Below are 15,370 nucleotides of genomic sequence, written 5' to 3' on the forward strand. Positions count from 1 at the left end.
GGAGATTCTTAGGTCGCCCGGAGAACCAGCGAAAACCAAGGAGAACAGCCAGGCACAACAACACTGTGACGACGTCCAGGGATTCTGACAAGATCTGGGAAGAGGTCATTTTCCTTTTGTTATTCAAGCTGAGAATGCCAGTGCATCAGACGAAGGCAGTACCCTGTCTTATATTTTGGGTTCCCCCAGAAACCATAAAGAAAGAATCCAGGGAGGTACGTCTGAACTTTTATGTGAAAAGGTACATGTAATCCTGCTTGCATCCAGTTACGTGCTTGACCGGCGCTATTAACTTGTTAGTAAGAGTTCAGTGTACCTCAGAAAAACCTTGTCCTTTTGAATAAATTTTAATTACTTTCATTAACTGTGGGGAAACAAAACAAAATCTTGTTGACCTGAACTGTAAGATATGTTTTTAAACGATTTGTAACAAAAGACAAAAGTTCCAAAGGTTATTTACATGAAGAAAATAAAATTAACTAAATGAAAATTGGGATTTAGGAACGGTAACCTAGCGCTTTTTATAGGTTCACTTATGAACCCAGCCTATTTTATTCAGTCGGATGAAGTCTGAGTAAAAATGGCTATTCGACAGCAAAAGGTTAAGGCAACATTTGACTTTTGAAACAAATCTAGTTCTAAAGTTCAAATTACTTTCGTTTATCTCAGCCTGTTTACAGTCACAACATGTTGCCCTAAGTTGAAGCCGGGGCTCTGTAAAGGATCTGAGGTCATACAGTATGGAAAATTCTCGACAAGAACTTTATTCGCGCTTGATGGCACAAATCTCGAAACTCGATGGTGTGTAATTTAAACCACCTCTTCCCTTCAGAGACAGCGGTGGTGAGTTGTCTGGTTTCTTGAAGGTAAACTGATGCATGAAGTAGCTGAAGAAGATCACCAGCTCCATCTTCGCCAGGTGTTCACCGATGCAGCTACGACGACCAACGCTGAAGGGTATCAACTCGTCTGTTATAACAGCCTCTCCTTTGTCGTTCAGGAATCTCTGGGGTTTGAATTGGTCGGGCTCTGGCCAGACATTAGGGTCATGGGCGACCGCCCATAAGTTAGAGATCAGCAAGGCACCTTTGGGAATTGTAAAACCCCGAAACTGGGTATCGGAGGCAGCAGCATGGGCTATACCCAACGGAACAATGAGACTTAGACGTTGGATCTCCCAAATAACCGCTCGGGTGAAGTTCAGTTCTGGTTTGTCGGCCATCCTGGGGAGGCGGTTACGACCAACCACGGCATCAATCTCGGCCTGGACTTGCTGCTGGATCTCGGGGTAAACGGCCATGTACAGGAGAGCCCACTGGAGCGTAGTGGCGGTGGTTTCTGTTCCCGCCCCGAAGAGAGCAATTATAGTCCCAGCAATATTGCGCTCGCTGAGAAAACCGTGCTGGACTCCCATGGCATCTTTTGCTTCGTTCTGCTTAACTTCCTTCAAGAAACAATCGGTGAAATCCTTGGGATCATTTGCATCGAAGATGGCACGGTGGCTGTCAATGATACTGGTCACGAATACACGAATCTCGTCGAAATTCGACAGCAGTTCAGCAGTAGGCACGAAGGGTAGATGACGGAGAATCGGGAAGAAATTTACAGCAGCACCTGCACCCAGCAGCTTGAAATTGCGAGCGAGTAAAGCCAGAAGCCGTGTAAACTCTTCATCAGCGTACTTGTACCGCTTGCCGAAAATGACGTTGCAGATAACGTTGGAAACAGCGTTGCCCAATAGAGGCTTAGGGTCAAAGGGTTTCCCGTTGAAATCAGACATCTCCTTCATCAGCTCCTCAGCTTCCTCTCCGATCTTCTCCTCGAAGCTCGTTTTGCCAACTCCGAAGCTCCTCAGCACGGTGAGGCAGAACCGACGAAGCTCGATCCAGGGCTTGCCAGATGCAATTGAGACACCTGTCGGTTGGAAAGTAATTTTGCATAATTGTGTCATTTTTCTGTCCCCAAAATTTGTCGGTTACAGGAAAAACATGACCAATTATCTTTACCAATATTTACCCTCCAGATCTTGTGATAAATATAAACCTACCAAGCTTTTCTTCTACATTTCCACTAGACAATTACAGCATCAGTGCATTTCGACGCAATAGACATCGGTCCGACCTTTGAACTTCAAAGCGTCATGCATAGAAACCTGACCTCCTGACCCCTTTCCAATTTCCGAAACAGAATCTCTTACTTCCTCTGGTTTGCTGAAGTATTTTATTCTTCAGACTAACATTTTGACAATCGTCCAAACTCTTTTAAGCATGCTTTATTCAGATTACAGATTTTATTTCAATAATTTCCACAAAGACCATCTAAAAAGTGATTTGATCGGAGCCACAGACTCTACCCTCAGGGGAAGTGTCTCTCCGGTTAATCCTATCGGTCGTTATCTCGAGTTTTGGAACATCAAATACTCAGTGTTCCAACTTTTGGGGCTTAGTTATTTCAAGCTTACTATAACTCACCGTCACTTTTTAGAACGTCAGACAACAGCATTTTGGGCCTATCATTCAGCTGAGGATGCTGGAAAGCTTCCTTCACGGAGGAGAAGTCATTGAGGACCACCACCGTCTTGTTTAAGATGTTCAGACTAAACACGGGCCCGTACTTGGCAGCGTACCTCATAAACAGATTGTGGGGCTCTATGCTCCGGCGCATCTCACGGTGGATGGCCAGAATAGAGCCAATGATCGGGAGTCCCACAGGACCCGGAGGGAGGTCTTTACGTCGCCCGAAGAACCAGCGAAGAACCAGGAAGAGAACCAGGCACAGCAGCGCTGTGCGGACGTCCAGGAACCACAACACACTCTTGAGAAGGGACATGTTTTCTGACTGCCTAGCTGCTGAATGCGAAAAGCAAGCCCGAGTGACTTACGGTTAAGGCTCCCTTGGCAAAGTCGGGATTAAGCCGCACGTTTATGTGCTACATATACATGTACATGAAGCCAAAAGAGCACACATGTAAATTCATTGCGACCTTTGGTCTACTCGATGTGCATATTGCGTACTACAGCAATAATAGTACGCACGATTTCTAGAGGGCGAGATTTCGACTGCGTGATTTGGAGTGGTTGACATTTGTCTTGGTGCACAGAACTCATAACTACGCATGCGTGAAACTGAGAAAGAAAAGGCTTTCCAGACGAGTCCCTATTTTATATGATATACTTGGTACATGTAGGCCTACCTGTTCCACTGTTATGCATGCCAGGTAGCCGTGTTTACTCAGGGGACCTTACAATACCATGACCTTGCAAAAAAAGTATCGCATTGTCCTGTCCCTTAGATGTCAGCAGTCCCTTTACAGCTATCAATAGAGGACGTGTCATTTGTCACTTGTTACACTGCAATGATGGCGTGAGATGTGGAAAGTGGGTTTGAGAGTTGATTTAAACAATATTCTGGTTACAGAGATTCTTTCAGTTCATCCCTATCCCTTGCTGAAGGTGGTAACTCGTAACCCATCTGGGACACCACTTTTTAGACAAATGTCTGTCGGGTCAGCCTCCTGTTATTGAATGAAAATGTATCCCCGAGGACAATGAATTTATGTTAACTGCTTTCAAGGCAAATCTACTTCCTGAAAAGAAACTTGCACGGAAACGCCAAAGATTCAGTGCGAATCGAGCTGAAGTGGAGTTCGGTGAGTGCAGGTGCAAGTCATGGCATGGTCAACTAATTTCCTGGTCAGGGCAGCGATCGTAGAGCGTAAACATCGGAGGCCTTTCATCCCTCCACTCACAAGACAGCAGAATGCAGCTCAGACAAATTTTAGGAAGCTTCAAACCCACAAGTACATGTATAATTAAAAAAACACGTTGTATGATTGTTGTCAGTGGGCTTTTGTGCTTCAGTTGAGTTATTTAAAAATAGGTTCACCCAGGCGTGTTTGCATGCAGTGCAGGCTTATTGTACGTAAAGTTCCACACGTAACTTATTATATCCTGATTTGTTCTGTAAGTGGTTGGAAATCAAGCAAGACAATGTGACGTCAGTGATAAAGAATGGGAAAATGCAAACAATTGATACAGACTTTACCGAATCAACCTACACTGTGAGCCACGAGTCTCCGCTCAATAAAGCGAACCACGTCTCTGAGAGTGCTTTCAACAGTGCCCTCACGAACTCGGAAGTATTTTTCGCGTGCCGTCTGTGTACCCTCTAATTTATCCACTTTTTTTCTCCACGTTTTTAAAGCAATGTAATTTGACTAAAGAAAGTAGCTTTTGAAGATTTCTCGTGTTTTCGTTTTTTTTTACATTTGCAGTATCCTACCCTCCTTCTGGTAAATGTACTTGGCTGGTTCTTTCTGTGAACTAAGAACCTCCCTCCCGGCCCCTGGAGGTTTCCACAGAGACGGATGGGGGGGGGGAGGTTGCAACCCCTCAGTTCAGACACAGACTAAATGGAACCACCAGTGAAACGACAGTAAATGATTACCCCCCCCATAAAAAAAATCTTGGACGAGTATTGCATCGTCCATCTATCCATCTATAGTTAAACAATTACATCGATGGTCTTAGATTAGAGGAGAAATTAATATCGTAAGTTTTGCCGAAGTTTTCTTTTCATCAGGGAACGGGGCATGATGATTTTGAACCCCTTAGCAGGGCATCCCTTAAGTGTGCCCATCCCACCACCGTTTCCTGAAAGCTATACCCCCCCTGTACCACTCATCGGTTCTATACACTGCCTCTTATTTGCTACGTTTGCCGAGGCGTAGAACTTTAAGAAATCTTGAGGAGGTACGCCGCCAAATACGTACCAGTGTTCCATCCGAAGATCAAGAACAATGCAATAACAGTCCTCAGTATCTACACCTGCATGAAAGAAGCTTTTCAGCATCCTCAGTTGAACGACAGAACCAACTTTGACATCGTTGATCAGTTTTGAATGACTTGTGTTTCCTGTACCGACAAATCTTTTAAAGCATTATTTTCTTTGGAGGTTTATCGTATAAGTTCGACGACGACTAATTAAATTCAGTCACGATCGACGGTATACTTCATCCACCCGAACCCTTGGCCTTGAGGTCGTTCTGAGTGGTCCCTCGTCTTCCGGGACGAGCCTTAAGCTGGGAAGATTGACTCTGCCACAAATCGTGCTAGCTTTGATCCCATCAACTTATAAGGTAGGCCCGAGGATGCCCACCACGTACCTTTGGAATATCGCAACCTTCCTGCCCCTGTTGACCTATACAATCATCCCCGAAAAGTGGACTTCGTTACAAAACGGACTGAGCTGTCGATACGGGCGATTCAAAATAGTGCGCCACCAAGAGTTCGCAACGCGTTGCCCAATCACGATAAACGAAATCTGTCGACCCAATACGCGTTTGGAAAGGGTCGACAGTTATCGCGCTTTGTGATTTTCCAATGCATTGCAAACTCTTGGAGGCGCACTTTTGTGAATCGCCCGTATTGGGTAACGTGCCTCAGTGCTATATTCTGGACGAGATTGTCCTTCTTTTATTCCGGTCCTATTCAACGCCCAAATAGTATTCCAAATTACTGCTGCCCAAATGCTAGAGACGCGAACAATGCAAGAAGGAAAGGGCGACAAGGTGGAATCTTAAAAGACCTTATCTCTTCTTCATATGCAAATTTCCCAGTTTTTTCTTAGTTGCCCCAGAGTATTGAGGGAATTTGCTTGGCCGTCTTAAACGTGCGCTTAAAGCCGCCTCATCAGGAGAATGGACGCGACCAATTTTCAGCAATTTTGTTTTAGAATTTTACTTTAATTTTCCCGTCTATTAGAGCGTGGCGAGCTGCGTGCACACAGACTCTTGTCCAATCAGAATCGATTACATTGTTTTATATCCAGGCGCCAGCGCGTGATTTACACAGCGGGCATTATCACTTCTCAGCGGGCATTATCAAATGTTTTGTTTTGGTTTTTTTTGTTTTTTAGAGATACTATTTATTTCTCTCATATCAACTGAAATTCAATAACAATGACATACTAATGTCTAACAATACGTTATTTTTGTGCCAAATTGCCAGTAGTTGTACGAGTTAAATTGGACAAAGTGCAAAGTAATCTTCCCATTTCAACCAAAATTTCTGGAAAGTACCGTTTACTAAACTCAAGTTCGTTGACACCAAAAATACCACTGGATAGCCTTCTTCAAACCTTCTACCGAAGGCCTTTACTGGTTATTTTCATTTTATAGATGTCAAATCTAGAAATTAAAAGAATAACATAAGGCATTTAAGTCCAGTGTCAGTAACACCGAACAGTAGTAGTTGATTGTCTATTATAAGCTGAGTCTAAGTCTTGTCCATAATTCAATCTACCAATAAATTCCAAAAGAAACAACATAATGGCAGTTACAGAAAAGTTGAGTAAGGGTTTCCTCTTCATCTTTGCAGAAGGTTACAAACATTAGAATCTAACTTATTAACTTTAAATTAACGAAAAATGTGTTACAAATTTTAATGCACGGTCAAGTAGCGTGTTGTTGAATAGGCAGACTGTCAGATATTTATGAATGTTGTTTATTTCGGTCGACGGTGTGCCGGAGTCTTACTTGGCATGTACATTTGGGTTGGATTTTGTTTACGTTCTTGACCCCTGCGTTCAACCGACAAGCTTAGTGTGCTTTCCTATTACAACTGACTGTAGAAGTGTAGGTCCTATAGAAGTTTTTTTCATTTTGACTTCTAACGGGCGGATGTCAGTTTTGACAGGTGCGAATTTTGTGGTCGGCCTTCGGTACGTAGTTGGATTCTGATTCGACCAATCCTTGCTCTGGGTTCTTTTCAACGCCCAGATAAATTTTCCAGCCATCCTAGCACAAATAAATGCTACAATGACAGAAGACAAGGTCGGAGTTTGAAAGAGACAGTGGTCTAAATAGTACACACAGTGTGAACACGAGCCTCTGAAGCTGATTATAGTGTCTCTGGATCTTGAATCTATATGTGTAAAAAGCGGTACGGCGCCAAACAACAACTGACGTTCCATAATTAATTTACAACTTAGATTCGACTGACTAAATGAAAATATCGGTTTGTTGGAACAGTGAGATTCGCATTTCGATGAGGTTTAATTATGGGCTGACCATTTGTGTATTATGACATACAATGTAATAAAATGTGAAAGGGAATTTTGAAATTTCGTGCAAACTAAGTGGTGACTTAAATGTCACGTCAAATGATTGTGTTTTTATACAGTTTGGGTGGAAGCTAAATTTGCCTTTTCTGAAATTTGAAAGTGAGAAGTGCACTGCGCTGTTTGAAGTCTCTTTTGTAAGGAGAACCACTGAGGAAATAATAAATCATTGATTAAGATTGCTATTACTGGTTATGATCGATTTGAAATAATTTTACAAACGTTCTCTTGAACATGTAAGTGCCGTGACGCATATTTTTAACTATGACTTCAATCAGTGTAAAATTCAAACACTCTGCAATGTACCACGCGTGGAGGATATCCACGCAGATACCAGCACTGATGCTTGACTAGTTTAAAACCATCTGTTACCACTTAACCACCAGTGATTTCCCTCCTTTCACAACTAAGGAGTTATTCAGTCGCAGGCAGAGGGGGTGAACAGATTATTTTAAAGGCTCCACCTGGGGGGGTCAGCCTCGCCAACTCCCTCCCTTCTCACTCATTAAGGAAGACACAACTCGTAAATCTAATAAATGTTTAAAATTACATCTTAATGGCTATATGAAGAAAATGCTGAAGCTTCCTTGATGAGATTGCTCAGTACTCTCAAGTTCAAATTCCATTCTCGCACCCGAATTTGCTTCGAAAGAACATTATTCGCGGTTGATGGCACAAATCTCGAAACTCAATGGTGAGTAATTGAAACCGCCTCTTCCCTTCAGAGACAACGGTGGTGAGTTGTCTGGTTTCTTGAAGGTAAACTGATGCATGAAGTAGCTGAAGAAGATCACCAGCTCCATCTTTGCCAGGTGTTCACCGATGCAGCTACGACGACCAACGCTAAAAGGTATCAACTCGTCTGCCTTAACAGCCTCCCCCTTGTCGTTCAGGAATCTCTCGGGTTTGAATTGATCGGGTTCTGGCCAGACATTTGGGTCATGGGCGACCGCCCATAAATTAGGGACCAGCAATGCATCTTTAGGGATCGTGAAATTCCGAAGCTGGGTATCGGAGGCGGCAGCATGGGCTACACCCAACGGAACAATGAGACTTAGACGTTGGACCTCCCAAATAACCGCTCGGGTGAAGTTCAGTTCTTGTTTGTCGGCCATCCTAGGCAAGCGGTTGCGGCCAACTACGGAGTCGATCTCAGCCTGGACTCGCCTCTGGATCTCGGGGTAAACAGTCATGTACAGGAGAGCCCACTGGAGCGTAGTGGCGGTGGTTTCTGTTCCCGCCCCGAAGAGAGCAATTATAGTCCCGGCAAAATTGCGTTCGCTGAGAAAACCGTGCTGGACTCCCATGGCATCTTTTGCTTCGTTCTGCTTGACTTCCTTCAAGAAACAATCGGTGAAATCCTTGGGATCATTTACATCGAAGATGTCACGGTGGCTGTCAATTATACTGGTCACGAATACACGAATCTCCTCAAAATTCGACATCATTTCAGCAGTAGGCACGGAGGGCAGATGGCGGAGAATCGGAAAGAAATTTACCACAGCACCCGCACCCAGCAGCTTGAAATTGCGAGCGAGTAAAGCCAGAAGCCGTGTAAACTCTTCATCGGCGTACTTGTACCGCTTGCCGAAAATGACGTTGCAGATAACGTTGGAAACAGCGTTGCCCAATAGAGGCTTAGGGTCAAAGGGTTTCCCGTTGAAATCAGACATCTCCTTCATCAGCTCCTCAGCTTCCTCTCCGATCTTCTCCTCGAAGCTCGTTTTGCCTACTCCAAAGCTCCTCAACACGGTCAGGCAGAAACGACGAAGCTCGATCCAGGGCTTGCCAGAGGCAAATGAGACACCTAACAGAATGAAAAGCATATGTATTTTGACATTGTCGTGTTATTCTTTAAATAAAAGTTCGAACCACAGTGTCAATTTCGTGAGATTTACCCTTACAACTTCAGTCTCCAGATCCCGGAGAGATGTTTCTCAGATAACGCATCCAATCTCATTGCGTCTGTGACTGTGAGGTCATAGCCTTTGAAGTTTGAAGTGTACCATGAATAGACCTTCCAATCCATTTCCAGAATTCAAACCAGAAACACGACCTCGCCTCTGGTTTCTCAAAGATTATTGAAACCAGCATTTTTACAAGTGTCTAATATCTCTTAATTAAGCATAATTAGGGTTCTGGTTACCCTCTCCCCCATACTCAAATTTATTTTTGTTCAAATGCAGAGTTTTGTCAGCCATTTTCACAAAGCACTTAGAAGAGGTGATTTCCAGTGATGGACACCAGATTAAGTTAAAGGTATAGGGTACGACAAACACAACATGGGGTAATTTCCCCCGTGTATCCTGTCACTGCTTCAAGTTACTGTACACTGAGTATTCAACATCCCAAATTTTGGGGCTCAGCGTTTATCATGGCAGTTTCAAGCTTGCTCACCGTCACTTTTTAGAACGTCAGACAACAGCATCTTTGGTCGATCATTCAGCTGAGGATGCTGGAAAGCTTCCTTCACAGAGGAGTAGTCATTGAGGACCACCACCGTCTTGTTTAAGATGTTCAGACGAAACACGGGCCCGTACTTGGCAGCGTACTTTATAAACAGATTGTGGGGCTCTATGCCTTGGCGCATCTCACGGTGGATGGCCAGAATAGAGCCAATGATCGGGAGTCCCACAGGACCCGGAGGGAGGTCTTTACGTCGCCCAAAGAACCAGCGAAGAACCAGGAAGAGAACCAGGCACAGCAGCGCTGTGCGGACGTCCAGGAACCACAACACACTCTTGAGAAGGGACATGTTATAGCTGTTGAATGCGAAAAGCAAGCCCAAATGACTCAATGACGGATTTGGAATCCCTTTGGTGAATTCGGAATTTATGAAGCCGTACGATAATGTGCTACACAAATCCACAATCGCATATGCATTTACGACCTTTGGTCTGTGCTGTGAACGTTGCGTACCATGGCAATGACAATACGTGCGATTTCCTGGCGATGTCCCAAGGTCAGGGCAAAATTTTGACCTCGTAAATTGGAGTCAGTGACATTCATCTTGCTGCTCAGAATACGCGTGAGTGAAACTGAGAAAGAAAATGGCATACGAGGCCCTTTTAGTATGATGTGCTCGGTACATGTCACTTAGCTATGTTTAACTCTGGGGACCTTACAATGCCATGGAGACTGTCGCATTGTCCTATATCCTTATGTTAGCGGTCCCCTTTACAGCTATCAATGGTGGACGTACAGTATATTGCACATGTCACGCACTACACTGTAATGTGCGCGAGACAGGTGAAATGGGTTTGGGGCATAAGTTTTCAACAATACTCTGTTTTCAGAGAACCCTCAGTCCATCCCTATTCCTTAAGTCTTCTCACAAACGTGGCAGCACGGTTTTGAAAAGATTCCAGTACATCAGTGTAGATTTCTTATGAATGGTGTCTCGGGTTAATTTATTTACCGAGAGAAAATATATACTCCAAGCACATCAATTTATGCTAGAGTTCTGCTATCAAGGCAAATCCACTTTCTGTGAAGAATCTTGGACAAATTTGTACGGAAACACTACAGATTTGGGGGCGAGTCGAGCTGAAGTGGGGAGCAGGCGAACGACGTCCGGATTTGTAATGTCTCGTAGCTATTATGGCGGTGATCCAAGGGCGTGGGAGCTTTTCCTGACTCAACTTATAAAACAGCAGAGCACTTTGATTTGGGTAAACCTCAAGCAAAATTTAGGGAGCTTCAAAGCCCACAAGTTCAACTGGCAATGGGTTGTCAGTTAAAATTACATGTACATATGTAGATCTTTTTCATTTGCGTGGATTTGCTACAGGTGAATGGGTTCACCCAGGCGCGGCCTGGCTTGTTTTGAAAATAGTTGAAAGGAGGCAGCTGGACAAAAAGCGAGGTCAGTGATGAAGAATGGGAAATAATCCACACAGATTGCCACACAGTGCATTGACCAACAGTGTGAGCCACAGGTCTCTGCCGGTTTGTCGGCACGTCGAGCATATGAGGCATAGGCCTACACTGACTATCGATCAATAAAGCCAACTACATCAGTGGCAGTGCCCCAACAGTGTCATCACAAACTCTCAAGGAGAAACCCCACAAAACATTTTTTGTGTGCTGCCTGTGGGTATATTCAGATACGTGTACATGTATATTCCTGCGTGTCCACTTAGTGCCACTGTTGTTTTTCGTCTTTTATAATGGGAGCTCTTGAAGATTTCTGGTGGTTGTTCCTCGACATCCGCTGTATCCTGCTGTGGGCGTTTCTCCTCCTGCTACTTGGCTGGTTCTTTCTGCGAACTGAGAACCTCCCGCCAGGCCCATGGGGGTTACCACTCATCGGTTCCATACCGGCTCTCATCTGGGAGGTTGGCCGAGGCGTGGAACTCGAAGAAGTCTTGAGGAGGTACGCTGTCAAATACGGACCCGTGTTCCATCTGAAGATCCTTAACAAGACGTTGGTGGTCCTCAATGACTACACCTCTGTAAAAGAAGCATTCCAGCATCCTCAGCTAAACGACAGAACCAATATGCAGATCTATGTTGAAGGGGTAAAGGGTGAAGGTAAGTCCACCGGCGCACTCAAGGGACTCCCCTCTCTGAGGTTTTCATAATGTTGTTGGAAAAATGAAGATGCATTGAACACCACCACCTTAGCTATAAATAAGTCGTAATCTCAGTCCTGTGGCGCAGCTGGGGGGGTGGGGTTGAACGTTACGAGTCGACAAATCCTGGAAGTGCCACTACACATAGCAGATTGGCTCTCTTTCTGCACGTATACATGTATATGCCAACCCTATATAAATCATGTAACGATGGCATTTTGGTTTTGACAGCATATTACTATACTTACAGCCCCAATGCAATTGCTTGTTTTCACCATTAACGAATTGGATGGCGGCGAAAATGTTTCAATCACGTGAGTTCAGACTAAAATCCCGGCTGCTGAATATTTCGGACCTTATATGAATTTTTTGTGAATCTCTGCGATCAAAGGATGGAATGGATCAGAGTTAATCCACTGAATCGCCTCTGACATTCAAATGTCTGTAATTCATGTTCGGCCGCTACGGCGATGAATTATGCTAGAGAAACTCCTCTTGACCTCCACATGCAATCAACAGCTATGAACTGTATGGCCTTTCCTTGAGAAACTTGATGTAGTCAGCTGAGAAAGAATAGTCAGGTGACCCCTATCATCCAATTAACAAATTTTTTATTTCTGCTCAAAATCTGCCATACAAAATGTGCAACACATGTTGCTTAGCTACCAGCCGCTACATTGTTATTCAGGAGTCGCCGAGGGTTCTGTTACAAGGAACGATACAGGGAGTGATATTCAACGGCTCGGGTTCTGTTTAGTTTTCACATTTTGGAAGACGGGTAAAGATTTTAGCATTTTGATAGTAGCTCCAATTATCTCATATAATATTTCTTTCATTAATGACTTTATCCTCCAGGGATCATTGCATCATCGGGTCAGGTGTGGATGCAGAGCCGCCGATTCTGCATGAACATTCTCAGGAGCTTCGGAGTGGGTAAATCCAGCTTCGAAGAGAGAATCGGCAGAGAAGCCGAGGAACTGATAAAAGAGATGTCTGCATTCGACGGGAAGCCCCTGGACCCCAAGTCTCTCCTCATGAACGCGGTCGCCAATGTCATTTGCTCCGTCATGTTTGGCAAACGGTATGAGTACACGGATGCTGAGTTTAGGAGATTGCTGTATTGCATCAGTCGCAACGCCGAGTTGTTTGGTGCCGGTGGCGTCATTTTGTTCTTCCCCTCGCTTCGCCACCTCCCGTTCTTCTCGACAGCCGAGCTGAAGGCGAATTTTGACTTGCTGTTGGAGTTTCTGAATGATGCGGTCGACGCCCATCGCGCTGCCCTTGATGCCAACAATCCGAAAGACCTGATCGACATGTGCCTTTTAGAGATCAAGCAGCATGAAACTCAGAACCAGTCTCCCTCTGTGGCGCCCTCTGGAGACCTTCCCAATTCGTCTGCGTATATTAAGGAGGAAAACCTGCATAGCATTATCTCAGATATTTTCCTTGCAGGCTCGGAGACAACGGCCACCACGCTGCAGTGGCTTCTCCTCTATGTAGCTGTCTACCCCAAGATTCAGCAGCGAGTTCAGGCCGAGATCGACGCCGTGGTTGGTCGCGACCGCCTGCCCAGGATGGCCGACAAACCAGAACTGAACTTCACGCGGGCGGTCATCTGGGAGGTCCAACGCTTGTGTCCTGTTGTCCCGTTGGGCGTTGCGCATGCTGCCGCTTCCGATACCCAGTTCCACGGTTATACAGTGCCAAAAGAAACAGTTCTTGTTTCAAACCTTTTGATGGTATTTCAAGATCCCAAAGTCTGGAGAGAGCCGCAGAAGTTTGACCCCGGGAGATTCCTGAACGAAGAGGGAAAAGCAATCAAGGCAGATGAATTGATTCCATTCAGTGTCGGTGAGCACCAAAAATTAAACAAATAGAAACAAAGACATCCCCAAAACAAAACGAACGAACAAACGAAAATAACTCAAAATGTAAGCATAAAAATCTACCCTCTGTCAGATGACACTTAAAAAATGGAATAATATAAATCTTTTTGTTGCTTTTGTTTTAGGTAAACGCAGCTGCATCGGGGATAACCTGGCGAAGATGGAGCTGTTCATCTTCTTCAGCTATTTCATGCATCAGTTTACCGTCAGGAAGCCGGACGACTCGCCCCCGTTGTCTCTAAAGGGAAATGTTGGTCTAATCAATCCGCCTGTGCCATTCCAAATCTGTATATGTAAGCGCGAGTAGTTCAAAATAAAGGAAAAAGAGGGCGTTCTAGCATTGCAACAGTGCATGTTTCCCTGCATGACCGTTGTGCAAGTTAATGCAAATTTTGACGTACATGTACATCGTACATTTACTGAATATGAACATGTATTCGTGCAGCGCACTCAATGTTGAATGATAACATGGTGAACATCCGAAGATTAAAGAACAGCACAGAATCAATATTATATTGGTTTATGCGATACACCTTTTAAACTTCACAGCCATTTCTGTCCATTATCACAGCTATCAAAATATATGACCAATGATCTTGTACACATGCAACCTTTATATTGACTTCATTGCTATAATATATCTTCATATTATGTTGAAAACGAAGGCCTTTTCAAACGTTTATCTAGCGGTTGCGAGGGCTAAGTTTTCCCAAAGACAAGTTGTCTTTTAGGAAGAAAGCGCATTCGAAACCGTACTGCCACATATTGGGCTGGACAGTGAACCGCTAGGAAGTTTTCCGGAAAAAATTGCCCCCGTTTCGACCCACAACCTGAATACAACTGATGTCGTCTCCAGCGATATTCAACGCAAATGTTTAGCGACATCAAATCTGCTTCCCTTAAACGCGTTTGCCTGAAGCATGAACTGGCCTGAATGGGATAGCTAGTGGTTAGAATCATAACTACGGGTTTGACGGCAGTTGATGGTGATATACAGTTTTACTCTTGATATTGGTGCTGCCGTGATGCGTTATTCATGTACCAGTGATTTAGTCTACCCATTTTATTGTGCATTGATAAGCCTATTTAAAATGAATACTTGTCATAGATGATATTTTATGAAAAAAAAGCAGTAGATTCACACGGATGGCTTTAAGTGATCAAACTCCAAAAATAATATCGACTGACTCATGAAGTTCGACAACCGGAGGCTAGGCCTGGACCGGCACCACGCCACACACGAGATGCGCTGATCACCCAGAATAAAGGAGTTCCCCTCCAAGGATTCTGATGTAAGGGAGTCGGTACACGTACCTAAATGTGTACACGTACACGTATATACCCAGCAAGAAATGAGACCGAGAGGTACCCCCCCAACATGTCCAATCCCTATACACATTCCAGACTATTGTTACTTAACACATCCCCAAGATGTCTGAAAGGAATTCCCCAGATTCCTGCGAGACAATGACCAACACAAAGCAGGGGGGGGTTCTCTCCGTCTCATACCTTGCTGCATATGTACACGTATGTTTATTTAACTTGTTCACCTTACGCGCTTTCATGGGAACGGGTACATCACCCCTTCTAGTGTTTCTTCGATTTAAACTCTAGCCCTACATCTCTTCCAAAAATGCATTGTATGGTCCAGAAAACAAGATAACAAATGTGATGATTCTTACAAATGCTTTGAGCTACGACATGCATTCCATTCATTGTTGTGTTGGCTCGCTGGAGAATCTTGACTCATGGCCCTTAATTATATGCGATTGTTCCTTTTTTCGGCTTATA

At 44.3% G+C, this 15,370-nt stretch overlaps 3 protein-coding genes across 3 annotated transcripts; 1 reads left to right on the plus strand and 2 right to left on the minus strand.

Annotated features, from left to right (window-relative positions):
* Positions 1 to 82: 82 nt before the first annotated feature.
* LOC110982013 (cytochrome P450 2J4-like) lies at positions 83 to 3,108 on the minus strand. The gene is made up of 2 exons (XM_022240128.2): positions 2,472 to 3,108; positions 83 to 1,914 (listed from the first exon to the last, which is right to left on the minus strand). Exons 1-2 carry the CDS (start codon positions 2,827 to 2,829, stop codon positions 764 to 766), a joined length of 1,509 nt encoding a protein of 502 aa, XP_022095820.1. The 5' UTR covers positions 2,830 to 3,108; the 3' UTR covers positions 83 to 763.
* A 2,780-nt stretch (positions 3,109 to 5,888) lies between these two features.
* Positions 5,889 to 10,015, minus strand: LOC110981986 (cytochrome P450 2J4-like). The gene is made up of 2 exons (XM_022240066.2): positions 9,517 to 10,015; positions 5,889 to 8,926 (listed from the first exon to the last, which is right to left on the minus strand). The coding sequence occupies exons 1-2, from the start codon at positions 9,872 to 9,874 to the stop codon at positions 7,776 to 7,778; spliced, it is 1,509 nt and encodes a 502-aa protein (XP_022095758.2). The 5' UTR covers positions 9,875 to 10,015; the 3' UTR covers positions 5,889 to 7,775.
* Positions 10,016 to 10,327: 312 nt separating this feature from the next.
* LOC110981984 (cytochrome P450 2J4-like) lies at positions 10,328 to 15,264 on the plus strand. The gene is made up of 3 exons (XM_022240064.2): positions 10,328 to 11,652; positions 12,549 to 13,544; positions 13,705 to 15,264. Exons 1-3 carry the CDS (start codon positions 11,289 to 11,291, stop codon positions 13,884 to 13,886), a joined length of 1,542 nt encoding a protein of 513 aa, XP_022095756.1. The 5' UTR covers positions 10,328 to 11,288; the 3' UTR covers positions 13,887 to 15,264.
* Positions 15,265 to 15,370: the final 106 nt, after the last annotated feature.

This window comes from Acanthaster planci, linkage group LG09 (genome assembly GCF_054643075.1).
Source record: "Acanthaster planci isolate LZ-2023a linkage group LG09, COTS_SCS, whole genome shotgun sequence".
Classification (NCBI taxonomy): domain Eukaryota; kingdom Metazoa; phylum Echinodermata; class Asteroidea; order Valvatida; family Acanthasteridae; genus Acanthaster; species Acanthaster planci.

Bases quoted from the DNA above. Each gene is read 5' to 3' on its own strand.
- LOC110982013 (XM_022240128.2), bottom strand. From the start codon at position 2,829: ATGTCCCTTCTCAAGAGTGTGTTGTGGTTCCTGGACGTCCGCACAGCG. The intron at 1,915-2,471 runs GTGAGTTATAGT...TCCAACCGACAG, and splicing joins TGACGTTCTAAAAAGTGACG to GTGTCTCAATTGCATCTGGC.
- LOC110981986 (XM_022240066.2), bottom strand. From the start codon at position 9,874: ATGTCCCTTCTCAAGAGTGTGTTGTGGTTCCTGGACGTCCGCACAGCG. The intron at 8,927-9,516 runs GTGAGCAAGCTT...TCATTCTGTTAG, and splicing joins TGACGTTCTAAAAAGTGACG to GTGTCTCATTTGCCTCTGGC.
- LOC110981984 (XM_022240064.2), top strand. From the start codon at position 11,289: ATGGGAGCTCTTGAAGATTTCTGGTGGTTGTTCCTCGACATCCGCTGT. The intron at 11,653-12,548 runs GTAAGTCCACCG...TTTATCCTCCAG, and splicing joins TGAAGGGGTAAAGGGTGAAG to GGATCATTGCATCATCGGGT. The intron at 13,545-13,704 runs GTGAGCACCAAA...CTTTTGTTTTAG, and splicing joins ATTGATTCCATTCAGTGTCG to GTAAACGCAGCTGCATCGGG.